The sequence below is a fragment of the Mus pahari genome, chromosome 23 (assembly GCF_900095145.1).
Source record: "Mus pahari chromosome 23, PAHARI_EIJ_v1.1, whole genome shotgun sequence".
NCBI lineage: Eukaryota > Metazoa > Chordata > Mammalia > Rodentia > Muridae > Mus > Mus pahari.
The window spans coordinates 33,774,573-33,787,436 of NC_034612.1; the positions used below are offsets into that span (position 1 = coordinate 33,774,573).

The 12,864-nt window shown below is 46.2% G+C and overlaps 1 protein-coding gene across 3 annotated transcripts in view; it reads left to right on the forward strand.

The window, feature by feature from the left end:
• The window catches only part of Cyth3 (cytohesin 3), an 82,700-nt gene that overhangs the window by 44,557 nt on the left and 25,279 nt on the right, over positions 1-12,864 (forward strand). For all 3 annotated transcript variants that reach the window (XM_029533458.1, XM_029533457.1, XM_029533456.1), the window contains exons 2-4: positions 9,267-9,349; positions 11,399-11,463; positions 11,846-11,912. In XM_029533458.1, the coding sequence (XP_029389318.1) occupies positions 11,426-11,463; positions 11,846-11,912 (105 nt within the window). In that variant the 5' untranslated portion in view covers positions 9,267-9,349; positions 11,399-11,425. The remainder of the gene's footprint in view (positions 1-9,266; positions 9,350-11,398; positions 11,464-11,845; positions 11,913-12,864) is intronic.

The following is a 12,864-nucleotide window of genomic DNA, read 5'->3' on the forward strand; positions in this document are numbered from 1 at the left end:
TTAAAGGCGTGTGCCACCGTGCCCGGCTTTCGGTCCAATCTTAATCCCCCCCGTCTTTGGAATTTGAAACTCAGTTCCTTCCTTGCATAGCCTGGACATTTTCGTATAAAATCTATCAAGACTCCACTTGATGGTTCATGATGCTTAGGAGCATGAGGGAAGCCTGGTTGCTCTGCTGTTCATTGGCTGCAGCCTCCAGTTCCTAGTTCTTTATTCCATGAGATACTGTCTGCTGTGTCATGGCGTTCCTTCAGCGTGGACCGGAGAGCTTCCTTCTCCACCTGGCTCAGAACTTTTCTCTGAATGGTCTTGTTTCAGGGTTTCCTCTAACAGTAGTGCCCAGGTGGCAAAGTATTCACATTTTACTTCTCTGTAATTGTTTTACTTAATTCAAAGAACTCCAGGCAGAGGGTCCTGGGACAATAAAGAGGAACAGTGAAGGTTGAGGGGACCCAAGAGGGTAACCATGCACTAGCAATTCCCATGTGACCTTGAGGCTCCCAGTTCTACCTGGCCCTGTAGCTCAGCCCAGTACCCAGGCCAGCTGGAGTACTCCCCACTGTCCCTTCCTGCTGCAATCATCATGTGACTGACCAGGTGACCCACTTGGATGTGAGTGTGTTGACTGGCCTTATCACCTCAGTGGGCAAGAGGCTCTTACCCACAGGCTCAACGCTACTTCTGTGCCCAGCTGCTCTTCTGTCCTTGCTGAGTTCTCCCTGCTCTGGACTGTCTTTCTGACCCATCCTTACTAATGTTTGAGTCACTAGTGTTTGGAATGCAGGTCAGGTGTTTCTCTTTACAGGACTCTTTAGTGGCTCAGTGGGGACCAGTGTCTGAGCTCATGCCTTGCTAATATCCTGTAGGACTGGCACGTCCATGATCAAGAAAATCTAAAAGCTGTCAAATGGCAACAGGAAAGTTAGCCTTGGTGAGTTAGTGTTGATTACTTGCAGTGACAGTAAACTTGAACATGGCAGATACCATTTCCAGTCTGCTGTTGAGTGCCAGAACATATGGTTGAGTAACTAAGTGGTCACATTTCTGTTCATTGGATCATTTGTTATCATATTTGACTTTTGATCCTTAAAACAATGTTTCTGGTCACAGTTCTTAACTCGGGGATCTTATCTTTTCTCAGGAGAGTTGTAGAACAGAATGTTAGCCTATGGACAATGTGTGAGAGAGACACAGGGAGACAATGCTCGTGTGTGTGTGTGTGGGGGGGGGGCGGGTGGAGTGAGTTACAAGGGAGGCTTAGGTACAGCAACAATCCAGAGCTGAGAAATCACAGCTTCTGGCACCTGTAATTTGTCACACAGTGAATTATTCACATAACTTCACTGTTACAAAGTGCTTGCTCATCTTCGAGATAACTGTTGATTCTTTAGTATCAGCATATATTTTAAATACCAATATGTTTTCTAAGCTATATACAGAATGCCCTATTTTTCCTTGATTCTGAGATGTAAATATTTCTATCCTTCGATGTCTGTGAACAGGCAGTGTATAATGGGTCCATGCCTGGATTTTATTGAATGTGATAAACAGAGCAGCACTCCACTCTCTCCATACAGTGTCTCCGACCTTGTTAGCAGCTTCAGGGTTTATAGTGTGTGTGTGTGTGGGGGGGGGGGGATGACTGTGTTTCTGTGTGGAGGATAGAGGAGGATGTTCAGTGTCCTGCTGGGTTTATTCACTAGAGCATGTAGTGACTAGGAAGGCCCAGTAATCCTCCTGCCTGTGTCCCCACAGTGCCAGGGTTGCAGTTGTGCACAGCAACAACAGCTTCTTCTGTGACTGCTAGAGATTTACTCAGGTTCACACTCTTGCTTAGCGAGTGTTCTTACGCACTAAGCCATCTCCCCAGCCACTACACTGTATTCTGTTTATAAAGACAGTGATACTTATCTGTATGGGCATTTTGCCTATATCTGTCTGTCCATCATATGCATGCTTGGTGCCTACAGAGACCAGAAGAGGGTGTTATGTCCCCTGGAGTTCCAGATATCATGAGCTGCCAAGTGGGCTCTTAGACTTGAACCCATGGCAGTTCTTCTGCCGATGCTCTTAACCTCTGAACCATTTTTCTAGCCCTGTAATAATTTATTTTCAACTTGTTATAGTCTATCACTAAACATATTATACCATTTCTCATATAGGAAAATAATATTTTTTCTCCTGTTTTTGATGTCTGTCTTGTTTTAGTGTTTTTGAAACAAAGTCTCATTCTGTAGCTCTGACTGGCCTTAAACTTAGGGTGTTTCTCTTGACTCAGCCTTCTGGGCTGCTTACAGGTATCTAGCTAGGTTAAGAATGTTACAACAATGTGATTTGATTTTCTCTTCCAAGTCCTGTGTTCTTTTTTAAAAATTTTTAAAAAAAGCTTTATTTATTTATTATATGTAAGTACACTGTAGCTGTTTTCAGACACTCCAGAAGAGGGAGTCAGATCTTGTTACAGATGGTTGTGAGCCACCATGTGGTTGCTGGGATTTGAACTCTGGACCTTCGGAAGAGCAGTCAGGTGCTCTTACCCGCTGAGCCATCTCACCAGCCCCTGTGTTCTTTTACATGTCTACTAACCCAGTGTGCCTTTTGCTTTGGGTTCCAACAGCAGCACTAAATCTCTTCAAGAGATTAGCATCAGGACTGAGAGCCTTTGCTCACGCTGCTCCCTTTGAGCACTGGACACTGTTTCGCAGAGGTAGGGTAGTCCACAGCTGTTTGCCTGCAGATCCGCTACCAGTGAATTATCTTAAAATGTTATTGTCTGAAAAGTAGCTGGTTTCACCTTTTCTGAAAGTTATTTTGCAAGGTTTGGATTTTTGTTTGTTTGTTTTTGTTTTGTTTTTTTGTTTTTTTTTTTTTTTTGGTTTTTCAAGACAGGGTTTTTCTGTATAGGCCTGGCTGGCCTCGAACTCAGAAATCCGCCTGCCTCTGCCTCCCGAGTGCTGGGATTAAAGGCGTGCACCACCACTGTTCAGCACAAGGTTTGGGAGTTTGTCCGCTTTCTCCTTCATTTCGGACAAAGTCAGGCCCAGTTTTAGTTACCCATCCGGGCTGGCGGCAGACTCTGGTGCTTTGATTTGCAAATCTTCATTTAAAGGAGGCAGGAACCTGAGAAAGCAAGGCTTGGCCGGGTCATGAGTTTGTGTGACTCTTCTCTGAAGCCGTGCCAGCAGCAGAAACACAGGATTTCCTGCCTTCCTTCCCTACTGTTTTACCTTGTGAAAGCATTTGTTTGCTCTCCAGAATTTGGACCAAACTGAAACCGTACCTGCTGTCCTGCAGTTAGCCTGCACTGTGCTGCTAGGGCTCTCTGCTGTCCTGGAAGTTATGCTCTGTATGGCTCCTTATTGTGTGAGCACAGAACTCAGGCCTGCCTCCATGTGGGATAAGATGAGAAACAGCAAACACTACAGCCCACATTCCAGAATCCAGATGTTACTACCCTCTCCCCACTCGGAATGAAGTGTGAGTCGCACACCGGTCAGAGCTGTTCACTTTGGAACCATTCACCCTGGAAGTCAGGAAAGCATCATTTGTCCTCATACCATACCTGTTGACATGAGAACGCTGTATGACAAATGGTTCATGCGAGCTGTACTTGCAGTGAGCAGCAGAGTTCAGACTTGCTGGCAGGCTGGAAAGGCTCCTGGTGTCTGGAGCTGGGCTGTTGTGTGTAGTGCTTGTCAAGCTGCCCTGCTCTGTTCCTGATAACAAAGCTGGCAGTTCTTTCAGCATCTCCTTCTGCAAACCATAGCACTATAAACACTTCAATTTCTGGAAAGAGTCATCAAAGGATCCTCTTCTTGTAAGGCATCTTAAAAGTAGATAGATCCTGTCCATCCCCAGTGAGAACCCGCAGGACAGCCAGGGTGGGCATGCTCAGGGTGCCTCCCCTCCCTGCTTCTCTTCCTTGACTGCTTGGGATCATGAGGAAGTATTTCCCTGTATTCACTGCTGCGGCCTTTGTGTAGGATACGGGGAAAATGTTATGAATTGTGGAATTGCCAACTTTTGCCTAGCCACCAACCTCAAAACTTTATAAAGAATTAAGACTGTATGAGTTCAAGACCAACCTGGCTAACTTAGCAAGACTGTCTCAAAATAAATAAAGGGTTTGGAGTGTGGCTCAGTTACCTGGCTTGTGCAAGGCTCCCTATTCTGCTATAAAAGGGATCAAAGCTGGGCTGGGGTAGAGTTCTATGGTAGGTGACAGCGTCACATGCACAGCACCACACAAATACCCAGCATCACAAATAAAGGGGAAGAAGAGGAGCAAAGGAGAGAAGAAAAGAGAAAGGAATGGCGAGAGGATTAAATCCCCAGAGACTTACTTGGTAATACCCAGAAAGCTTTACCACAGTGGAGTGCTTCTCTAGTGGACTGACATTTGACAATTTTCTGAGTGGTATGACATTCTCAGGGATGGTGCCAGTAAAATAAGTTACAGGAAGTAGAGGGAAGCACAAATGCCCAATCATCACAGCAAATGTGCACAACAAAAGCATGTGCCAGGAGCCTAACGGCCAGCTGGGGGCATCTGTGGCCGTTACAGCAAGAGTGCAGCAACGCCCAAGAAGGCCGTGTCAACCGTCTCTATTCCATAGGGTGTAGTGGAAATCATGAAGTTGCAGCAGGCCTCCAGATCTGACTTGTAAGGGAAGGGAGCAACATTCTGAGCTCTAGCAGAGATCTCTGTAAGCCAGCAGTGCTTGCAGGAACCACACGTCTATTGCTCTTGCCTTTAGTCTGACTTTAAGCTGATGTCACTCAGGAGAAGCAGTGACATATCAGATGACCACCAGGCACACTTTTACCTCACAGAAAATGGCTTCACGGCCCTCCACAGTGAAGCTGTCACTCAGTATTCTCATAAAAGAAAGCACGCCTTCTGTTGAGTACTTCTTGTTAAAGACCGTGCTGGATGGACAGCTTTGCCTTTTTTCTTACTTGAAGTTGGAGGAAATATTTTTCATTAGGATACCCTTACTTCTCCTAAGCCAAGAGACTTAAAAGTGACAAGGCAGAGCCCAGGATGTCAGAAGCGAGTCCAAGCTTTGTATGGACTTCGCTGGGCCCTTAAGGACTGACCCGCTGTTGGGGAGGGTCTGCAGCATTAGTGAGCCTTCCCCCAGCATCGAATGCCATTCCACTCTGCACATGGCAGCTGAGCATGTGAAGGGGCCTGCAGAGAGATGCTGGGGGTGGTGCCAAACAGTGCTTGCCATGTTCATGGTACGTCCTGGCACCTGACAACATGACAGTGTGGCAAGGTATAGGAGTGACAGAGGAAGTGCAGGGATTGGTCCAGGGTAGTGTTTCATGTTCTTTTATCCTTTGCATTAATGCTGCATTACACAACCCAGCCCTGTTCGTCTTTCTAGTGTGTGGAAGAGTGTCCCATTTCCCATGCCTGCTTCTGCCAAATACCTCAAAAGATGTTAGAGAAGAGATGCTACTAGCTGTTTGAGTCCAAGGAGGGTTTTGTTTTTGTTTTTTTTTTTGTGTGGGGGGGGTGTCACTTTTTATTATGAGAAATTTTAATTTTTTTCTTTTCCTTCCTTGTCTCCTCTTCCATCTTACTCCAGGAGATAGTCTCATAGTGTAGCCTTGGCTAGCATGGAGCTTAATATGAAAACCAGGCCGCTATTGAGCTTACAGAGATCCCCCTGCTGTAGTCTCCTGAGTGCTGGGATTAAAGGCATGCCCCACATACCTGGCCTAGAAATCTCAAAACTTTGAATGTAGAACTGATAACCAATCAAATGATTCAGTAATTTTTAGCTTACTCAATTTTTTTCTGAAGTCTTTGAGAGTAAAATTTAGATATAATAGCCTTATACCACAAAATAATTGAGTATAAATATCTAGAAAATAAGGATATTTTCCATATAACTGCAACACCATTATCCTACCTGACAAAAATTATATTTTTAAAATTACATATTCCCCCCCCCCGTGTGTGTGTGTGTGTGTGTGTGTGTGTGTGTGTGCGCCCCATGGTACACATATGGGAGTCAGTCCTTTCCTCCTAACATGTGGATCCTGGGGATCACACTCAGGTTGGGTTTGGCGGGAAGCACTCTTCCTATGGCCGCCTCTCCAGCTCCTCTCTTCTTTAAGACAAGGCTTCCTGGCAAGGTGAATGGGCAGCACTTTATTGTTTAGTGCCTCCTTGCCTTTAAAGGCTAAGACAGGCATTGTAGGAAGAGAGAATCCAGGCAGGCGTGGGAAGGTTCCAATGAATGAGCACTGGCATCTTTAGGATGAAACCATCTAGGTGTTTCCATTACCTTTGTTCATTCTTAGCAGCCTTCTTGTCTTCGGGGCAGCAGAGGAAGACCGCTTTCTTAGAAAAACCATCTGCAGAAGATTGAAATCTGCAGCTCTTTCCTTTAGACTTTTTTTTTTTTTTTTTTTTTTTTTTTTTTCAAGACAGGGTTTCTCTTTGTAGCCCTGGCTGTCCTAGAACTCACTCTGTAGACCAGGCTGACCTCGAACTCAGAAATCTGCCTGCCTCTGCCTCCCAAGTGCTGGGATTAAAGGCGTGTGCCACCACGGCCCAGCTCCTTCTAGACTCTTGTGTATGTAAGTCGGAGAGGTCAGCAGAAGAGAAGCCTTAGGCTTTCTTAGGGTGGCTTTAGGCAGCTGACCGGTGTGGTTGACTAGTATCTGGCTAATACCACTAAAGGCTGCCTAATTTGAGAAATATTCTCTTTGTTAAAGTTGATGATTGTGATAATAGTTTTGAAGAGAAAATGTGTATGCTTGTTTATGCTTCATCTTTCTCGGTATTGGGCATTGCTGGCTCCTTTTATGTCTTCTCTTTGACATAAAAGGCATAAAATGTCGTGTGTGTGTGTGTGTGTGTGTGTGTGTGCGTGTGCGTGTGTGTGTGTGCGTGTGCGTGTGTGTGTGTGTGTGTGTGTGCGCGCGCGTGCGCGTGCGTGTTGGACATGCCTCCTACTTTTGCTGATTGGTATGAGCTGAGCTGAGATCTCAACCTGAGACAGCTCAGGCTAGTGAGAATGAAGGAGAGGTGCTAGAGAGGCTCCTGGAGAGAAGCTTGAGGAGCCCTGGGGTGAGGAAGCAAGCACATAGCCTTAGCTACCAAGTACTGGGTAGCAGGGCAGAAGGCAGTTCCATGATGAAGCTGGCACTTGCAAGGTAGAAGGAAGACACTGGTTCCAGGGACCGCGTGGTAATCTAAGTTTGTTAGGCTTGGCATGCGTTGACCATCTCGGATTGTGCTGTTCTTGTTGTTTACCAGCTACCTTGAATTGCAGACCTTATTTCTTTTTAAAAGAGTCTGTCTGTCTATCTATCTATCTATCTATCTATCTATCTATCTATCTATCTATCTATCTAGGTGTGTGTGCTCATTCAGTGACTCCTAAAGGGCTATGTAGCCCCTTGGAATCACAGTCACAGACACTTGTGAACTGCCTGGTGTAGGTACTGGGATCAAATTCCGAGCCTCTGATAGAGCACCAAGTGCTCTTACGTGCTGAGCCATCTTTCCATCCCCATTCTGTCTTCAATCTCTCTTGCCTAGGGAAAAATCATTCAATCTCTCTTGGCCTCAGTTATAAAATAGGGATAATAATGACTGTCCTCATGGTGTTTGGTGGGGCCCAGGTATTTTATAGCCCTTTGTTATTTGGAAAACAGTAACCGTTTCCTTAGTAGCATTTTGGCATTACCTAAGGATGGATGCCACTAAGGTACGATTCATGTTTTGGTGTGGGGCGAGCAGAGGAAGAAACAGGTAGCAATGCAAGAGATGCCCTGCCCCTCTCCTCTCTCCTTGCCTTACAGGGTGTGCTTATTATACATTCGATTCATTGTTCTGGTCATTTTATGACAGTGTTTATGTGCCCGTGATTAGTTTTTTTTTTTTAAAATGATTTGTTTATTTTATGTGAATTGATGCTTTTTTCTGCATGTATGTCTATCTGAGGGTGAGCTGGAGTTAGAGTTGTTATCTAGCATGTGGGTGCTGCAGATTGAACCTAGGTCCTCTGGAAGGACAGCCAGTGCTCTTAACCTCAGGGTCATCTCTTCAGCCTATCTGTGGTTAGTATTAATTGCCAACTTGACATAATACAGAATCACCTGGAAAAGAAGTCTCAGTAAAGAATTCTCTAGAACAGATTGGTTTGTGGTTGTGGCCGTGAGAGAGTTTCTTGATTGGGTTAAGGTGAGGAAGACCTCCTGTGAGTGTGGGCAGCGCCATTTCATGCACAGGCTGGGTTCTAGTGAGTGATGAGAGCAAGCTGTGCATTAGCATGGTCATACACACTCATTCTCTCTGCTCCTGGGTGTGTGTTCAAACTTCACGGAGCCCCTACAACAGTGGACTGGAGTTGGGAGCCAAATGCACCCTTTCCCCCTAATACGGCTTTGTCAGGGTATTTTATCATGGCAGTGGGGAACAAAGCTAAAAAAAAAAAAGTGCTTCTTCAACATCGCTGCACTCCAGCTGCACTACTGCAGAGTGGTCCTCTGTATATGCTTAATGGAAAGCAGCTAGCTGGTCATGGCGTGTGCATCCTGGATGCTGTCTGATGTACCTGAGTGCTTCCCCAAGTTCCTGCTCATTTGTGCTTCTCCAACTCTGCTCCCACTCCAGCACAGCCAGTCTAGTGAGATTGACATGCATTTTTGTAGTTGTGCCTAAGAAAGCCCCTAGTTCTACGAGGCTCACGGTGGGGCTGAGTGTGGGCGGCCAGCACCGTGCTGCCTTCCCACTTCATTTCTCAGTCCCCAGAGTGTAACCACTTTGACCTTTCTTACTGGTGTGTGTCTGGTTCAGTGCGTGTTTTATGTGTTACATATATAGCACTTCAGTGAAAGGCTACATGCAGTTGAGAGCTGAGTACAGCAGGACCACCTTGCCCACTGCTCCCTGCTGGGTGCTGGGGTGTGCTGGTACATCTGTGTCTATCTTAGCACTACAGCCTGTAAGAGGGTACAGAGAAGTACCCCACCATGGTAACCTCTCCTCAGGGCTCTGTGGTGGAGAAGGCCTGTGCTAAAGCATGGGGGCGGGATAGTCAGCACTGTGGTGGGGGGAGGTGTGCACAGAGGTGCTTGGTGTCCTTTAGTTTTGTTTTTCTCCAGAGCAGCAGGCACCCTCTGTGGGGTGGGTCAGAAGAGGGTCAGGGCCCCCGACCCGACCTCCTGCCTCCACTCTCCAGCCTGACCAGGTTCCCTGAAGGCGTTGACCTTTCTTTCTTCTTTCTTCTTCTTTTCAGTGCCTGAAGACCTGTCATTAGAAGAGCGAGAAGAACTTTTGGACATTCGTAGAAGAAAAAAGGAACTTATTGATGACATTGAGGTAAAACAGCAACAGCAGAGTGACTTAGTGTATGGCTTTCTGTGGCATACTGAATAGGGTAGCTTCAGGAACACGTGAGATTGAGTCTTCAGTATGTGTGTATTAGAAATACAGAGCCAGAGGAGATGGCTTCTCCAGACTGGCGCAGCCAAGACTGTCCATCCCAGAGAGCACAGGCTCTGGTAGAGACCCGGACGGGGCTGACATTCCCAGTGGTTGTCACGTGGCCTCAGAGTTAGTGTTAGCAGAAGCAGTGGCAGCAGCCTGGCGCATGCTGCCATGTTTTGTGCACATTACCCCAGGCACTTAGAGAGGTACCTTCTGTACCTTTGTTAGTCTGTGCCCTTTGAGTGGGCACACAAGCATATTCGTTGGATTCTAACTGTGTGCCATGTGCCTATTTGGTAAGGGCAGAATAACAAATTTAAACGAAGATGAATAAAACCGATGGGTAAACAGTGCCTTCCCACAGTTGTGTACGTGACTAGGAGGGTGGAGGGTATCCAGTCGGACAAGAGCTGAGTGAAGCTACATACGGTACATTCGGAGCTGGGAACTGAGATGCTTCAGACACCGCAGAGGCCACCCGGATCCTCAGGAAAGACAGTTGTATGGCTCTGCTTGCGGGGCCTCCTAGTCACTGTCATTGCCAAAGTAAATGTTGCCTCACAGGCCACGATTGTCCTAGACAAAGGCCCCTTTCTAGGAACTTATTTAAGTCTGAACTTGTTGGCACACACATAATAGGGTTCTGAATAAAATGTCTTTGTACTTGAGAGGTAATTGGTGGCTGTTTGGCTGTAAGGTTAGCCTGCATTCTTGGAAAATTCTGCAAACCAGAGAAGTCCTTTATCTAAAGAGTAAGTGTGGATATCGTGTGGACAGAAGTGATCGTACTGCTTAGTGATATGGACCCTTCCCTGAACTCTGACTGCAGAGAGGTGGGGAAGCCAGCCGGAGGGGATTGAGCCTATTCTGTCCCCTCCGTTTCTGATGTCTCTAAGTTGGGCCTTGACCTTAGGGCTTCATGTTGTCCTTTTAAAAAGAATCGTGGGCTGGTGAGTGGCTCAGTGGGTAAGAGCACCCGACTGCTCTTCCGAAGGTCCAGAGTTCAAATCCCAGCAACCACATGGTGGCTCATAACCATCCGTAACAAGATCTGACGCCCTCTCCTGGAGTGTCTGAAGACAGCTACAGTGTACTTACATATAATAAATAAATAAATCTTTAAAAAAAAAAAAAAAGAATCGTAACTAATCATCACTTTGAATTTTTATTACTTTAAATGCTGTATATGTGTGTGGATCTATGTACATGAGTGCAGGTGCCCACAGGCCAGAGGACTGGGACCCCCTGGAGCTGGACTTAAGTGGTTGTGAGCCAGCTGATGCGTGTGCGCGGATTGAACTTAGGTTCTCTGGAAGAGGGTAACAGTCTCTTAGCTTCTAAGCCATTTCTCTAGCCCTGAGGGGTTTCATCTTTTATGAAATGACAATCCTGAGACTAGTTGGCAAACCTGATGACAACCTAGACATATCCAAGTTTCTGTTCCCCTTAGAGTGCAGGGCTACCCATGCGACTGGTTATATGCGGTGACTACATGATTTACCTAAGAACCCCTGCTTGCCTGTACATGCTTTTATAGTTTTTACTTCCTTCTTGATTTTCACACAGTTTCTTAAGAGCTTGCCTAGTTGGACACCTGTGATATGTATGATGAGGGGTGGAGACCGTGTGTGGGTGCGCATGAGTGTGGGCGCGCATGAGTGTGGGCGCGCATGAGTGTGGGCATGCATGACTATGCGTGTGCATGAGTGTGTGAGTACATGAGTGTGCATGCATGAGTGTATGCTTGCTTGCTAGTGTTCGCTGTGCTGAGCTGCCTCTGACATTGAGTCTACCTTTCTGGTACAGATGTTGGGTTTTGGCCTTGTGATGCTCATATGAGTCCTTGGAAAAGCTTGTGCCTGGAGAAGATCAGGATGTCTCTGAGCCTATGAGTATAGGAGAGTTAAGATACCCCATGACCAGTTCCTTCTTTTCTAACAGAGGCTGAAATATGAAATTGCAGAAGTGATGACGGAGATTGACAACCTGACTTCAGTGGAGGAGAGGTAAACCACTTGTGACTGTTCAGACTTCTCCCCCACTTTATGCTGTAGCAGGAGCTAGGGCCATCCTTCCTCATGCCTCCTGTGTCCTCACCAACTTTATAGGTTTGGGAATAAGTAGAGGGGCTCTGAGTTAACCCTCTGTATCACGAGAACAGTACTCCGAAGTCTTGCTTTCCACCATTAGCCTTTCTGAAGAAGTCTTACTGTTCATGAAAAATACAAAATGCCACAGCAGTGTCACCTGTGGAGGGCAGTAGGGTCTGCGGGACACCGATGCCTTCTGTCCCAGGTTGACCTGAGATGGAAAAGGAACAGGGGTGTGTGATTCTGCTGTGATTCTGTGAAATACTAATGATTTTTCAAAATTGTTTAAAACCAATAGCAAAACTACTCAGAGGAACAAGCAAATAGCCATGGGAAGGAAGAAATTCAACATGGATCCCAAAAAGGTGAGGAATAGTTCCGGCCTTCAGCATGCTGACTCCCATGGCCTTATGAAAAGATGGAGTTAATATTTCAGTTTGTCACAAGCACTTGGACCTAAAGGCCTTGCTCATGGTCTGGGGCTCCGGGTGCAGGCCGGTCGGTCACTTACTGAGAGCCCCAGGTCCGTACACACCGTCAGCCCTGTGGTGTCTGCCCACCACATTCGAGGGCATCAAGGTTTAGTCAGGCTGTGGTGAATTGCTTAGTAGGTTTCACTTGGTGTCCCTTTTGACCGGAAAGTATTTTTATGCATTTCATGTTAATTACTGGTTCTATAATTAAGTTGTTCTATAAAAGCAAAAGCTCATTTAGTCTACACATTTTTTTTTTTTTTTTTTTTGAGACAGGGTTTTCTCTGTGTAGCCCTGGCTGTCCTGGAACTCACTTTGTAGACCAGGCTGGCCTTGAACTCAGAAATCCGCCTGCCTCTGCCTATGAATTTTTTTTTAAATCATTTAGTATTGTAGACCTAGTTGTGATATTTGCTTTAGTCAGCTTGAGCTGTTGTAACAAAATACCACACCTTGAAAACCAGGCTGGTGGGCGAGGCTGTAAGCCCAGAGCTGGAAGGTAGAAACAGGAGACTAGAGGATCAGAAGCTCACTGTCGTCTTGACCTGCAAAGCCAGCTGCAGGCCAGCCTGGGATGCATAAAAACTGCTATGCATGGAAATGAACACCACACCCAGGCTGGGGCAGGAACCACGGAGGTTTTCTTCTCACGCTTCTCCGTCTGGCCTGCAGGTCTGAGCCCATGGGTGCTCTCATGCTTGAGTTCACTGAGGTCCCTTCTCTCTGTGCAGATGGCAACTTTCTTTCTTGTTTTCTTTTCTTTTCTTTTCTTTTCTTTTCTTTTCTTTTCTTTTCTTTTCTTTTCTTTTCTTTTCTTTTCTTTTCTTTCTTTCTTTCTTTCTTT